Source organism: Clinocottus analis, unplaced genomic scaffold, assembly GCF_023055335.1.
Source record: "Clinocottus analis isolate CAN_PGR_092001 unplaced genomic scaffold, fCliAna1.0.p SCAF_3, whole genome shotgun sequence".
NCBI lineage: Eukaryota > Metazoa > Chordata > Actinopteri > Perciformes > Cottidae > Clinocottus > Clinocottus analis.
Genome location: NW_027176042.1, coordinates 21744294 through 21760011, shown reverse-complemented (window position 1 = coordinate 21760011; position 15718 = coordinate 21744294). Strand labels below are relative to the sequence as shown.

The 15718-nt window shown below is 43.7% G+C and overlaps 3 protein-coding genes across 3 annotated transcripts; all 3 read right to left on the bottom strand.

The window, feature by feature from the left end:
* Positions 1–209: 209 nt before the first annotated feature.
* On the bottom strand, positions 210–5894 carry si:dkey-43k4.5 (potassium voltage-gated channel subfamily S member 1). Its single transcript, XM_068594115.1, has 10 exons — positions 5757–5894; positions 4548–4903; positions 4326–4459; positions 3914–4075; positions 3634–3805; positions 3110–3193; positions 2824–2985; positions 2371–2454; positions 1939–2031; positions 210–1068 (listed from the first exon to the last, which is right to left on the bottom strand). The coding sequence occupies exons 2-10, from the start codon at positions 4728–4730 to the stop codon at positions 595–597; spliced, it is 1548 nt and encodes a 515-aa protein (XP_068450216.1). The 5' UTR covers positions 4731–4903; positions 5757–5894; the 3' UTR covers positions 210–594.
* A 1483-nt stretch (positions 5895–7377) lies between these two features.
* Positions 7378–9213, bottom strand: LOC137796103 (odorant receptor 131-2-like). Its single transcript, XM_068593786.1, has 4 exons — positions 9113–9213; positions 8593–8731; positions 8039–8464; positions 7378–7626 (listed from the first exon to the last, which is right to left on the bottom strand). The coding sequence occupies exons 1-4, from the start codon at positions 9136–9138 to the stop codon at positions 7378–7380; spliced, it is 840 nt and encodes a 279-aa protein (XP_068449887.1). The 5' UTR covers positions 9139–9213.
* Positions 9214–12784: 3571 nt separating this feature from the next.
* LOC137796102 (odorant receptor 131-2-like) lies at positions 12785–14235 on the bottom strand. The gene is made up of 2 exons (XM_068593785.1): positions 14131–14235; positions 12785–13624 (listed from the first exon to the last, which is right to left on the bottom strand). The coding sequence occupies exon 2, from the start codon at positions 13583–13585 to the stop codon at positions 12785–12787; it is 801 nt and encodes a 266-aa protein (XP_068449886.1). The 5' UTR covers positions 13586–13624; positions 14131–14235.
* Positions 14236–15718: the final 1483 nt, after the last annotated feature.

Below are 15718 nucleotides of genomic sequence, written 5' to 3'. Positions count from 1 at the left end.
ACTTAAATCCAGTACAGAGGAGGAAACGCGTCTTTAATCCTTTGACTAATAAATAAACGTCTACGCCATGCTAGCGTTAGCCATGCTAGCGTTAGCCATGTTAGCTTCTGTTTCAATTCATTCATGATCCCCAGAGGATGAAACCTGCAGACTTTATTCATCACAGCACTGTCTACATGTTAACGTGTTTAATGCTTTCAGCTGTTTATTGATAATCACCTATCATCTGCATGCTAACATGCTAAGCTAAAACAGTGATAAACATCAAACCTGATTAACATCAGAACAAGAAATACTTTAATATCTACAAATAATACAGAATATAGATTATTATAATCAATCAAAGGTGGATCTCTTTAATTATGTAACATACTGCTGTGCAGTTTGTGAGTTGATCAATACGTTTGATCTATAATTAAAATCATGATAACTTTATTGATTACATATTTGCATAACTGCACTGATCTACGGACTAAATGTATTTATCATTAGCGCCGTCACTGTTAAATATCTTCATGGTACTTTTCATTTGCGCGCATCAGATGTCACTTTCCGTTGAGGGCATCTGATCGGCTCCTCGGTCATCAATAATCCTCATTGGGTCACGTGACCCTCCAGCCGCATCTTCCTCCTAAGCATGGACGAGGAAGACGAGGAGGACGGGTGTTCCACGTAGCTGTAGTTGACCACGCCTCCGTCGTCCTCGTCCTGCATGTCGTCCTCCATGTCGTCGGTGTCGTCGTCCTCGCCCAGACACCGGCTGCCCTCGTCGTCCTCCTCTTCGTCCTCCTCGTCTTCCTCGGGCTGGTTCTCGCAGCTAATCTTCATCTTCCTGCGGTGGTTGTTCCTCACCGACGCCTCCAGGGCCTTCTGCCTCCGGTAGAAGTGGGAGAACTTGTTGAAGATGATGGTGATGGGCAGCGCCACCACCAGGGTGCCGCCCAGAATGCAGCCGCCGGCCGCCAGCTTTCCGGCTATGGTGACGGGCACCACGTCCCCGTAGCCCACCGTGGTCATGCTGACCGTGCCCCACCACCAGCAGGCCGGGATGGTGTCCAGACCCACACCCTCAAGGACACACAACACAGGGCTCAGAGGCACGACAACAACAACAAGGACAACAACAAGAATGCACTCTTGTAACACGACACCTTATTGTTGTTATTATGGAGATTCAGAGGTTTTTTGTAATCATTTTTATGATTTTTATTTTAGATCTTTAGCTGCATATTCGTGGTGCGTGTCATACTCGAAAAGTCACAACATGTTGTATGCGTGTCAGGCCTGGTGAAAATAGACATTTTGAAAGGCTCTCTAGCGCCCCCTAGACTTGAAAACATTCACACATGTCCATCCACCTGCTCTACATAAAAGCCTCCCAGATTCATAAACTCCACCCGCTTAGATTTTCCGCCATTTTGAATTTAGTGAAACACACGTGATTGTTAGTTTCTCCTGTGTTTGGTCCGGTTCATTCTAAACTCGCTGTGCATCCTGAGTGAAGCTTTATTATCAAAGCTTTTTGATATCTCATTGTTGAGGAGATAACGACCAATTAACCTCTGAGGGGCATGTCTTGTTTTTCAATACTTTTCAGTAAAGCGATTTAAACACTAGGGGGCGCCACAGTAAATCACTTTTTTCCTCCACTTGGCTTCAGACTTGTCGTGCTTACTAAAGGTCATGACCTGAAGATATTGACACGCCTATTTTAACTCTCAGTCAAAGCGCCGCCTACTTGAAGAAAAGAAAATGCGCGTTAAGCGACAAACGGCATCAGATTGACATAAATCTCAGCTTCACGTAGAGACCTGATGCACGTTGTAAAGCTACATTAAGGCGGGAACAACCAAATACAAAATATTTAATTTGGTACTCTGACTAGTACTCTCACTAGTACTCTGACAGGTACTCTGACAGGTGGGATGTGGGCGTCACCTCCTCGTACTCGGCGGTGTAGGCGATCCCAGAGAAGACGGACACGCCCACAGCCAGGTAGAGCAGCAGGATGCCGACCTCACGGTAACTGTGCTGCAGAGAGGGGCGGAGCCTCAGCGTCACAGGTATGAAACAGTTTTTCATTGTCTGGAGTAACTGTCTGTTAGCTGTGCATACGACAATCAAAACATCTCCTCCTCCTCTTCCTCCTCCTCCTCCTCCTCCTTTTTCTCCTCCTTCTCCTCCTCCTCCTCCTCCTCCTCCTCCTCAGCAACAGATGTAATGTGACTCTCAGGTTCTCAGAGTAACAACATTATGAGAGGACATCATGTCGCCTCCTTTAAATCTCATCTGGAGACATTGTTCCTGACCTGAAGGAGACACAGACATGTTGACAAACAGACAGGCAGACAGACAGACAGACAGACTCACCCGGAGAGTCGCTCCCAGAGACCGTAGACCTGTCGAGTGTCGAGTCAACTTCAAAACCCTGAAGACCTTCATCAACCTGAACACCTGAGAGACACAGACGCTTTATACATATCCATCCATCCATCCATCCATCCATCCATCCATCCATCCATCCATCCATCCATCCATCTATCTATCTATCTATGCAAATACAGTTTATTGTACTTATTATTATTATAATAAATAATGTATTATTATATAAAAGAACATTACTTTGAATGATCTTTGTATGATTACTGTCAGTACCAGTAGTATTCGTAGTACTTCACTAAAGGCTGTGAATACTTCCCCCACTGGATGTTTCTGATATTCATATTTCAGAAGAACATCAATGATGTTATTGAACATCTTCATATTGCATGGCACGTGCGTACATGCCTATTGTATCTGTGAAATAACAGGAAGTACATGAACCTGTATGAGCTGTCCCAGCACTCCCAGTTCAGACTCTGGTCCCAGTGTGAGGTCAGACAGCAGCGTGACGTAGACCGGAGCCACCGACACAATGTCTATGATGTTCAGAGGCTGAAGGAAGAACTTCCTCTTGTTGGGAGCCAGCAGCAGCCGAGTCACCACCTGGAACCACAGCCGAGGCTCAGTGCACCAGTATCACCTGAAGTACCACTAGTAGTATAACCAGTAGTACCACCAGTATCACAAGTAGTATCACCAGTAGTACCACCAGTACTCTTCCTCTCACCTCGAAGGTGAACCAGCAGGTGCAGAAGACCTCCAGAGCCTGCATGGTGGGGTCCTCCATCACCTTCCCTTCATCGTCAAACATCTGAGAGGACAGAGGTCAGAGGTTAGGGGATAGAGGACGTAAGACAGAGGACAGAGGACATAGGACAGAGGTCAGAGGACATAGGACAGAGGACATAAGACAGAGGTCAGATGAAATAAGACAGAATACAGAAGACAGAGGACAGAGGTCAGAGGACATAAGACAGAACTCAGAGGGCAGAGAAAAGAGGACATAATACAGAGGACAGAGGTCAGAGGACAGAGGACAGAGGAAAGAGGACTAAGGAAAGAGGACATAAAACAGAGGACAGAGGACATAAGACAGAAGACAGAGGACAAAAAGTGGACCAAAGTGGATTTATGGCTGCTGGACACCAGACTGGAGGTCTCTTAGGACATAAAGACATAAAGACCGACAGACCTGGACTGGATGTCTCTCAGGACATAAAGACCTGAAGACTTGGACTGGACGTCCCGTACCTGGTACTCCGGCAGGCTGCTGGTGCACATGGCGGCGACGGAGGCGAGCAGCACCCCGACGGAGAGCAGGCTGAAGAGCTTGCTGGGGACGGAGTAGCTGGGGTTCTCCAGCGTCAGCCACAGGAGCTTCCTGGTTCTCCCGTAGCGGACCTGCTGGAAGTGCAGCATGTCCCTGTGGGCACGGAGAGGACGCCGGTGAGCGGAGCCCGGACACCGTCGACGCCTCCCTCTCCACGGAGAGGTCAAATGCGAAGGTCAAAGGTCACGACCCTCCCCTCACCTGTTCAGGTCCGAGATCTCGTCCACGCTCTCGTCCTCGCTGCTCACGTCGCTGTCGTCGTCCCAGCTGCGGCGCCGGCTCTCCAGCTTGCGGTCGTGGTAGCGGTAGCTGCAGCAGCCGTCCAGGAAGAACTCGTTGATGCCCCAGTACTCGATCTCCTGGCTGAGGGGACACATGCGGCACGTCAAGGCCGGGTGGAGTAGAGCCCTATCCTCTCTACCTCCTTCTGCCGACATGCAGCGGCGGAAGGAGGAAGGTGGTCCATACATATACTACTCATATGACGTTTGGGCAAAAATTCCGGCGGAAAATTAGCTTTTTTGCATCTGTGCATTGACTTTGCATGTAATTTACTCGAGTGACAAATTTGCAACGCGTTTGCTGTGAGTGCAGCATGAGCGGGAGGCCGGACCTGAAGGAGAAGACGCACAGCTCGTCCATGATGTGCAGCTTCCCCGTCCGGTAGAAGTGGAGCACGTAAGGGAACAGACCTGGGTTCCTGTCGAAATAAAACTCCTCGCGCTGCACGTCGTAGTCGTCGCACACCTGCAAGGGGGAGAGAGCAAAAGGTTCCAGAGGGTCAGGGGGGGGGGGCGGAGCCAGAGGGTGCTCAAGCCCCGCCTCCTCCACCCACCTGCAGAATGGCCTCCTCGGAGTCACACGACAGCAGCTTTCCCAGTCGCGTATCTGGGAATTTCCTCAACGTGCTGGAGCACAGGCTCCTCTTGAGGCCGCCGACGTTCACGTGGACCAGACCCCGGTCCCGGTCCGGGTTCGGGTCCTGCCGGGCCCAGCCGGGCAGGCGCTCCGTCACCATGGCTACCTGCTGGAGACGCCGGACGCCACGAGCTCGTCCTCAAACTCCAGGAGACAAGCGGCTTCAGGACTTTGTGGCAGGAGAAGCCGGAGCGGTTGTTCCCTCTCCGGCGGGATGAAGCCTCTCTGACTGCATCCAATCTGCTAAGCGCTGTGCGGGCCGGACGCCAGCCTCTGATTGGTGGACGAGACGCAGAGCGTTGGCCGAGAGCCAGCGGGCGTTCACTGTTCAGATCAATACACCTGCACGCGGATCTACTTCCTCTCAACGTTACAGGGGATAGAAACTTGAGATGGAGTTGAAAACACAAATAGATCCTGGAATGCTATTTTTACTGCACAGTGTCAGTATTAGTGCCAGAAACGCACTTCAGTTGGCGAATGTTGATTCAATTTAGTTCAAATATGATCGTTAGATGTTCGGGTCAGGGAAGGAGGAGGTGCTGCCTCGTGGAGCAGGAAGTGCCCCGCTGCAGTAAAGTGTAGCTGTAATGTCATAATGACGTTAAGGAAGAGCCAGTAACCTGATGCGGCCCGACGGCACCTGAGTCTGATCTGCACCTGAAGCTTTGAGCGTCTTAGTCTTTGAGTGTCTAAGTCAAAATCTCTGAGTCTTTGAGTCCGAGTCCCTGAGTCTCTGAATTTTTGAGTCTCAGAGTCTCTAGGTGTCTTAGGCTTTGAGTCTTTGAGTTTCTCTTCCTGCAGCTTCTTAACCTGAGATTACAGATCTGTCTTCATGTATTGCCGGTGACACTGAAACATAACAGTGGATTGTTTCATATTCAACATATTAATTTACATAATCTGCATTCATGTAAATAATACACACACACACACACACACACACACATATATATATATATATATATATATATATATATATATATATATATATATATATATATATATATAATGACTCGAGGTGCGTGCACCTACAGAAATAAAGTGATCTATAATTCAGGAATCTCAGCAGGGGACAAATGCCTCAACCTCTAGTCATGAGTCTATTATTATTAAAACATTTCACCTGTGAGTTTGATCACGACGCTCCTTCATCACCGGATCAGCGTCTTCCTCGCGACTTCTTCAACCCATGAAGCGCTTTCAAGAGTTCCTTCCTCCTGAACCCGAGAGACCAGAGAGCAGAGGAGAGAGAGGAGAGCCGTCCTCCTGCCTGCTTCAGCAAAGTGTTGAGCTCACAGCTGAGTCCGCGCCCTCCGAGCCGGTCTTCGTCTTTTTCCGTCACACGAGCGTCTCCGAACTATAAATAGCTTTAAACACGGACAGTTGGTTTTATGACCAGGTATTAAGGTTTTAGTCGTTATTTTTTCATCCATAAATGAATAAATAATTCTGCCTCGTGTTGTTTTTATAACTCCTGTCTTCACAGACTTATTCATAACATCTCTGCTGTAGTCGTAATGTAATAAATAATCCTCCAATATCCAGGGAGATGTCTTCGTTTATTCTCTTTAAAGAGAATAAAACAATAATGAGGTGTTTATTTTGTATTAATTTTTTTCTATAAACCACAAACTTTATGAGTTTATATGGAAAAGCAAAAGCTAAATATCCCAGTTCATTAAAAACATTTCATACCTGTATATGTATTTGTTTATTAATTCATATTTCATGTTTGTGTTTTACATCATGAATGTGATGCGGGCTCCCTCTAGTGGCCAGAACCTGCAGGTCTTTTCCCTCGTTATATTTTATATATAATTATTTATAGCTATGCAAATTGTTATGAAGTTAAAAAGTTTCAAAGTGTTTGTGAGCATGAATGAAAGTGTGTCATATATTTATTCTTGAATAACTGTCTGTAAATAAATAAATGAAGAGTAACAACAATACAAATAATATCAAAGTAAATATAAATAACAAAATCAATAAATTGATAGTGTCTTAGTTTAGTGTCTTTACAATAAATCACCTTTGGTCAGACCAACATCAATAACCCTTGTTTAGTTTATTTCACTGATATACTTATATACACTTCATATACACTGCATATACACTTGCATTATTGCACATTTTGTTTTGTGTTTATTAAGTATTTTTCATGCCTTTTATTTTTGTGTCTTAATTATCTATCTATTTATCTAGCAAGTCTTTGGTCACTAGTCCAAAACAAGTCTTTAGTCACTAGTCCAAGGCAAGTCGTCAAGTCAAATAAATACAGTCTGAAGTAATTGAAATACATATATTCATGCATTTCTGATCCATTTATTTAAAAGAAGAAATTTTTGTATGTCCATCAAAAATACATTTTTAATTCTTTCGTTTTATATAATCACTTTATTTTTGTGCGTTGAAGTGAATTTGTTAATATTGAGTCTGATCCGACCACATATTGACACATTCCCATCATGCTTTGTTCAAAATTATCTTTCTGATTTGGTTATTTCACACAGACTGTAATTGGACGTAAAAAGCCTTGAGTTCGGTGTTTTGGTCGCCCCCATCTCAAAAGAGAAGTAGAGTCATTTATGTAGACTTCTATACAACCAGAGGGGTCGCCCCCTGGGGGTCAGGAGAGAGAATGCAGCTTTAACATGAAGCATAGACTTCTATACAACCAGAGGAGTCGCCCCCTGGTGGTCAGCAGAGAGATTGCAGCTTTAACAGGTGAAGCTGTGGATTCACTCCTACAGGTTGACTTTCAGTAACACTGGTCTGACCGCGACGCTACGTTGGCCGCGACAAGCCAGGGACCGGATCCAGTACTTCCTGAACAGCTCGTCACGAAACCCGTAGATGACGGGGCTCATGAAACGGGGGATGATGTAGACGAGCAGGAAGAAGACGTAGCGAATCTCCAGACTGAAGCGAGGGAACAAGGAGATGAGAGCCGCCTGAAGGGAAGGAACCACGAAGGTGAGCATGCACAGCAGCAGCTGAAACGGCAGGAAGAGGAAATATTAGCCGTTATTAATGAGCAACATTCACATTCAAATACACCATGTTTTTTAACATGTACAAAAACTGCAGGTGATATATTTTCTTAAAACCACCTGAGTATCATTTGGGTATGAGAGTATTTAAACAGTTCTGGTCGTCTATTATCCTTAAAGGGCCACAGTGTCGCAACTCTGGAGATCTGTTAGCGGAAATTGAATATAATACTTAAAACAATGGTTGACCTCCATTGCTCCTAAAGGGACTACGGGAAATGAGACGCCCTCGTCTCAAATCTCCCCTCTCTCTCTCTCTCTCTCTCTCTCTCTCTCTCTCTCTCTCTCTCTCTCTCTCTCTCTCTCTCTCTCTTTGTGTCACTGTCTCTATCTCTGTCTAATCACCGCTCCTGACCTGCACCCCGTGGATCAGCACGGTGTTCCTGGCTCTCTTCGCCGAGGCCAGGCCCGTGGAGGCGGCGCGAGCCGTCAGCATGATCTTGCAGTAGGTGTAGAGCAGCGTCAGGGTCACGAAGGACAGGTACACGCCGTCGAACACGCAGTTCTTGTAGTAGATGGACCGGTGGCGGAAGAGAAGCGGGTGGTCGCAGAAGATGTTAGTGCGGAAGAAGCTCGGCGGCTCGTGGACGACGGTGATGAGGAGGTCGGTGACGGGCGGGGCGGCGGTGAGGACGAGGATGGCGCAGACGAGGAGGAGGGTGCGCGGGACGGTGCACATGTGGCTGTAGTGCAAAGGGAAGCAGATGGAGACGTAGCGCTCCAACGCCATGCCGGCCAGGATGAGCGGCGTGGAGCGGGTGGTGAGGACCGCCGTCATGATCTGAGGGAAGTAACAGTACTACTGTGGAAGGACTCAGTTACAAGTAAAAGTCTTGCACAAAGGTACCAGCACCAAAGTACAGTGCAGACAGGTGAGGTGAGGACAGGTGAAGGTGCAGCAGCGCTCACCAGGGCGCAGCAGACGGAGGCGTGGATCTTCCTGAAGATGTAGCTCACCACGTAGAGCGCCGTGACCAGGCTGAGCTGCAGGGCGTCGTTGAGCACCATGGAGACGAACATGATGTACCGCGGGTTCTCGTAGAACAGCCTGGGGTCAAAGGTCAACGTCAGAGGGACAGACTGGGGTCCGCCTCAGGAAGGTGTGTGTGTGTGTACCTGTGCCTCAGGAAGGTGTGTGTGTGTGTGTGCCTGTGCCTCAGGAAGGTGTGTGTGTGTGTGTGTGTGTGTGTGTGTGTGTGTACCTGTGCCTCAGGAAGGTGTGTGTGTGTGTGTGTACCTGTGCTTCAGGAAGGTGTGTGTGTGTGTACCTGTGCCTCAGGAAGGTGTGTGTGTGTGTACCTGTGCTTCAGGAAGGTGTGTGTGTGTGTGTACCTGTGCCTCAGGAAGGTGTGTGTGTGTGTGTACCTGTGCCTCAGGAAGGTGTGTGTGTGTACCTGTGCCTCAGGAAGGTGTGTGTGTGTGTGTGTACCTGTGCCTCAGGAAGGTGAGCACCATGCTGCCGTTGCAGACGCTCAGCAGCAGCCACACCAGCACGGCGACGGTGTTCTTGGTCAGCGCGTTGGAGAAGCTGTCCTTGGAGCCGGCTGTGAGGGCGGAGCTAGCGTTCAGCACGGAGCTAGCGTTCAGCACGGAGGAAGAGGAGTTCAACATCTTCCTCTCTGCTTCTGCTGAGGAGCCGGTTCCTACAAGAGTTCTAGAGAGATGATAAAACAAGTCCTTATACATTATGTATATGAGTATATATATATATATATATATATATATATATATATATATATATATATATATATATATATGATATATATATATATATATATATATATATATATATATATATATATATATATATATATATATACATGCCTATAAAAGAGCACATGCTCATATATACACTAAATATATATGAGTATATGCTCACCTGCAGACACAGTTCCTGTTCACTCATATCTTTCATATCATTATGTTAAAGTTATGATGTTCATTTCATAATATGTACTTCATAATGTTAAAGTCATAATATTCATTTCATTATACTTCATAATATTAAAGTCATAATATTCAAATCATTCATTTGAACAAAAGTACATGAAAAAGAAGTTCACAACTATAATAAAAAACATGTATATTAATACATTTCATACAAACCATCTTCCTTCAGTCTCTTTGATTTTCACTGATTTTAACAAGCGCATAAGACAAGAATATCATATGACATAAAATATGAAAAATAACCATAATAATAATAGCAATAATAAACAACAATAATAGCAATTGTAATACTAAATAACAATAATAGCCATTCAAATTGTAAAAATAGTAAAATATAATAATAATAAATAAAAAATTCAAAAATAACCTCACTTATAATTACATTGGTAATTTTAACTAACGATAATATTAATAGCCATACTGATAACAATAGCAAAATCAAATCACAATAAATAATAATAATAACCACACCAATATTAACAGTAGCAATAATAAATCATAATGTTTTAAGGTACTCAAAGGTAAAAACATAAAATCAAAACACAGTTGAATCAAAAACAATAGAAACAAAGCAGAGAAATGACATAGCAGGAAAAAATAAAATGACAGATTACCAGAACATCAACACAGAAATATCTAAAAAAGCAACATGAAACATTTTTAAAGAACAAAAAACCACATGTTAGTATCACCTGCATAGAACAAAAAGTATATAATAATAACTTCACGTGTTCCTCTCACCTGTTCTCCAGCTCCTCCGGCCCGGCGGCTCATATATGAGTCTGTATTGATCCGGTTGCCATAGAGCCGGGTTATGATGTCACAGGTTAACTTACATTAATATTATCTGAGCAGAACAACATTCATTTGAAGGAGCGTTCGGGATCTTATTACATTTTTTATTTCCTGTGTTTACATTTAGAAAAAAATATGAAAATTGTGTAGAAATTAAATTCAACATGTTGAAGAGTTTCATTCAGATGTTCTCTGTAATGATCTGAAGATGAAAAGTTATTGAAGATGTTGATGATAAATGAACCTCAAGTGCAGCTGTTGTGTTCAGGGTGAGCCACCAGGGGGTGCTCTGCTCTGCTTTGAACCATCAAGATCTGGGTCAGTAAACAGGAGCAGTACATTGTGAATGTTTGTTTCCAAAATCTCCTATATGAATATAAGTACCTTTATAATTCAAAAACGGCCAATCCGAGGACATTTATATGAGCTGACTATTTTGTCCAACTGTCCCTTAACCTGTAACCACAAGGTTGCCGGTTCAGGGGGATTTCCACAACGTTTACGTAGAGGCGACGTTATTCCTTGGTACAGTTTGAGGATGCATGCCCTGGAAGAAAAGGGGATTTCCTCAACTTTCCCACCAAAAAAACAAATTTCACTTCTTAAAAACATTCATAACTCCTCAGAAAAAGGCCCAAACCATTTAAAACTTAATGGGAACATTGCCTTGGATGCTTTGAATGAGATCCTATGAGCGCAAGTCAGCAGACCCTCTAGAACGCTATCTTATGTTAGCAAGGTCATTTCTTTCTAAACATGTCAGAGATTAGCCTTTTTTTTTAAAAATGTTGTATGCCCTCCCAAAGGTGGCCCAACCATGTTGGTTATGACTCTTTTGCCCTTAACATCTCTGCGTGGGAGTGGCTTGAAAAAAAAACCACATTTTACTATTTCAAAGGTTCATAACACGTCGGGAAAAGGCCCAAATTGCTTGCAACTTGATGGGAACATTGCCTTGGATGGGTTTCTATTAGCACAAGTCTACAGACCCTCTCGAAAACTATCTTCTGTTAGCAGCATGCTAATAAGTTTAAAAGGGAACTATGAAAAAAGCCATTCCGACTACATTAGGCCGATTGCACTAAATAGTCGGCCCATATTAATGTAGTCGGAATGGCCATTTCCAGTTCTAAGGGAATGCCACTTGGAAAATACTGCGGCACCTACCCCAGACATTACCCGTTTGTTCCCAGTACAACACTTGGTAAGCGAGTTTACCCAGGTTTAGGTGCTTCAAATCTGCCTTGCAGTGATCATCCCTTATGGTCCTGGTTGTCCCAGGTACTTTGAGAGCGGTATTTCCCCAACTTTTACCCAGTGGAGGTAATGTTATTCCTGAATACAGATAGAGAATGTATTCCCTGGTAGTCATCATCCTCCAAATGACCCTTATGGACCCGAGTGTCCCTGGTACTTTCCCGAACTTTCTGAACCAGGCAAGAGTTAACCTTCTCCTGAAGTATCACAGTCTCAACCCGTCTGAAGTCAACAACTACAGACCTGTCTCACTCCTTCCTGCTTTCCGAAACTCCGGCGAGAGCTATCTTTACCCAAATCTCCTCCTTTCTCCACTAGAACAACCTCCTGGACCCTCACCAGTCTGGATTCATTTCCTCCTCCCTCCAGGACCTTGGTATTTTAGGCTCTGCTCTCCCTCTTCTCATCCTACCTCATGAGCTCACCTACCGGGTAACTTGGAGAGGATCTGTGTCTTAACCTTGTCCCCTCACTAATGGGGTCCCTCAAGGCTCAATCCTGGGTCCTCTTCTCTTCTTTCTGTACACCAACTCTCTCTCTGTCATTCGCTCACATGCTTTTCCTACCATAGCCATGCTGATGACACCCAACTGATCCTCTCGTTTCCCCAATCAGAACCACAGGTAGCAGCAAGAATCTCTGCTGTCTGACTGATATCTCTCAGTGGATGTCCACACACTACTTGAACATTAACCCTGACAAGACTGAACTACTTTTCCTCCCAGTAAAAGAGTATAAACAAACAATAACAACTCGGTCGTATTAAGGCCTGTATGTCGTTATTGTGAGTGTTGATGGAGTAACTACAGGGTTAGCTTAGCATAGCAGTGATCGAACCAGACTCCATTCAGAAAACAAGCGTTTTAAAAGTTATTTACTCATCATTTATCAAAAGAAACATGAATTCAGACTTTTTACAAACCCGCATCATGATGTCATTATTTTTACATGATTTTTTTTTAATCTGTTTATTGCATTTCAATCGCAGTAAAATTGTTTATTTTGGAGTTCATGCAGCTGTACGTGTGTCTCTTGAGATGATGTCATGAACCCTGAGATGACGTCTAGTTTCTTAGGATCTCTGGTTCCTTCTCTCAGTCTAGGACTTAGAGTCCTCTTGGAAAGCACAGGTAGGGGCCACCGTCCGCGATTCGGCCCTGCACCGGTTGCTCAGCAGGTGCGTCTTCAGGTGCATCTTCAGGTACTTCCTGAACTGCTTGTCTCTGACGCCGTAGATGATCGGGCTCAGGAACCGCGGCAGGATGTAGACGATCAGGTAGTTGGCGTACCTGATTTCCAAGACCTGGCCGGGGAAGATGAGGCGCAGGACGACCTCCACGCTGGGCGACACGTAGGACAGCATGCACATGGCCAGCTGGGCCCCGTGCAGCAGGATGGTGTTGCGGGCCCTCTGGGCCGACACCGTCTCCGCGGACAGGGCCCGGGCCGCGAACAGGACCCTCAGGTAGGTGAAGACTAGCGTCAGGAACACGCAGGAGAAGTAGATGATGTCGAAGGCCAGCCGCTTGTCGGCCAGCACCGGGTCCTTAAACACGTTCTGCCTCAAGCAGAACACCGACTGGCGGAAGAAGCTCAGGGACTCGGTCGCCAGCGTCACGAACAGGTCGGCGACGGCCGGGGCGGCGCACGCCAGCCAGATGAAGCCCACGGCCGCGTACGTGCGCCGCACGGTGCAGATCTGCCGGTGGCGGAGAGGGTGGCACACTGCGACGTAGCGCTCCACCGCCATGCTTGCCAGGCTGAGCGGCGTGTTCCTGGTGGTGAAGACCGCCAGCAGGATGAAGACGCAGCAGAAGGACACATCGATCCGATAGAAGACGTAGCTTAAGACGAACAGAGCCGCGGTGACGGTCAGCTGCAAGGCGTCGTTCAGCACCATGTGGATGAACAGGATGTAGCGAGGGTCTCCATAAAACACCTGTAGGAAAAGGAAGGAGGGAAACTCATGATGAGTAATAAGTGAGGTCATCAAACACATCAACAATCATCATTTATATTCAACCTTTACGTCACTGATAGTTTTATAGGTGAATCCTCCATAAACCGTCTGGACCAGCTCTCACTTAATACATTTAGATACTTTGTTTAATTATTAATTATAATTTGTACATTTTCTGTAAACACTCTTTAGATCGATGAATAATACTTTGTTAAAGGTAAAAACATAATTCTCTAAACCTTCGACAAACATTAAGTGATGATTAGAATTCTTTGTTAATTAGTTGAGCATTTTTTTAATAATAGTTTTCTTGTAATGTTTATAGATTTATTTATTGTTGACAAATCAGAATCCAGTGTTCACCCTTAACATACAAACACTGAGAAATAGTGTAATTATATTATCATTTCATTATTTATTAAAAGTAAAAAAAACTAACGTGTGTGCGTGTGTGTGTGCATGTGTGTGTGTGTGTGTGTGTGTACCTGGTGCCTAAAGAAGGTGACCACTAAGGTTCCGTTGATGTAACTGAGGCCGATCCAGACCAGAACCACGATCAGGTTCTTGATCAGCGCCGAGTGGAAAGAGTCTCTGAGAAACTTCAAAGTAGTGACATTACACACTGATCATCATATATATATATATATATATATATATATATATATATATATATATATATATATATATATATATATATATATATATATATATATATATATATATATATGTATGTATTTATTCCCTCTGATGAATTTCTAAACAAGAGCAAACCTGCTGAGTCGTGTTGCCTTCAGGGACCCCTGATGAGCTCATCCTTCAGTGAGAAAGAGACAAAGAGACAACGTCAATGTACTGATTTAAAAGATACAGTTTTATGAAACACAATCAGTCCAATTGTTGGTCCATTCAAAGTTTTAAAACGTTACTTTGATGATGTTTAAACTACACTCTTTTTTTATGAATCATAATAATGATTAAATAAACAGCTCTCCATTGACTCTTTATTTCTTTTATAAAAGTAAAAGAACTTACTTTCGTTGTATTTGTCCACAGCTCCACTTTTATTCACCTGATATTTTAAGTAAATTAGATGATGAAGATGATAGATGATGAGCTTTCTCCTTGTTTCTCCGTCTGCAAAACACAGAAAAGTTTTCCTTTCATTCAAAATGCATTTATTCTATAAACCAAAATAAACATCAATAAAAAACTGATCCTTCTCGTCTGCAGTCGGCTTCCTGAACAAAGACCAGGGCCCTGCAGACCTCCATCCAGAGGATACTCAGCTCATCTCTTCACACGGCACTTTCAGAGCTGGTTTATTTGAACTTCTCTTACAAACTAAAGGAATTAGTGAGCTAATGCTGATATCCCGATTTTTTTCTTCCTGCAACCGAGACCTGAAGGCTGTTTGGGAATCTGACACTAACTTTTACCTCGTGCATGTTTCATTATTTATATATTCTATCTTTGTGTTTGTTGACATAACCAAGTGATGAAACTTTAGACTCTGAGTCGTGTGTGTTAAAAATACATGAAAACATAGAGTTTTCTGTTGAAATTGAATATAATTTAACCCAAACACAACATTCATTATTTAAAATCCACACAGCTGCTGCATGAAGGCTTCCACATCCCACACAGCATTATTATCTTTAGTGGTATATTTATTATAAAACAAGATATTTATTAAAATACGAGAGCGCAGTCTAAAACATTACGGTTTATTTTTCAGCATAAAACAAGTAAATTACTCACAAACCAGCAGATTAGCAGTAAACTATATAAACATTATAAACTTCATGAGCAGTATAAACTATATACATTTTACAAACTACATAAACATTATGAACTATATAAACTCTATGAACTCTAAAAACATTATAAACTACACAAACATAAAATGTATAAACTCTATGAACTATATAAACTCTATAAACTTTATAATCTATATAAACTATACAGACATTGTGAAATGTATAATCTATATAAACTCTATAAACATCATAAACTTTAAAAACTATACAAACATTATGAAATGTATAAACTATATAAACATTATAAACTTTATAA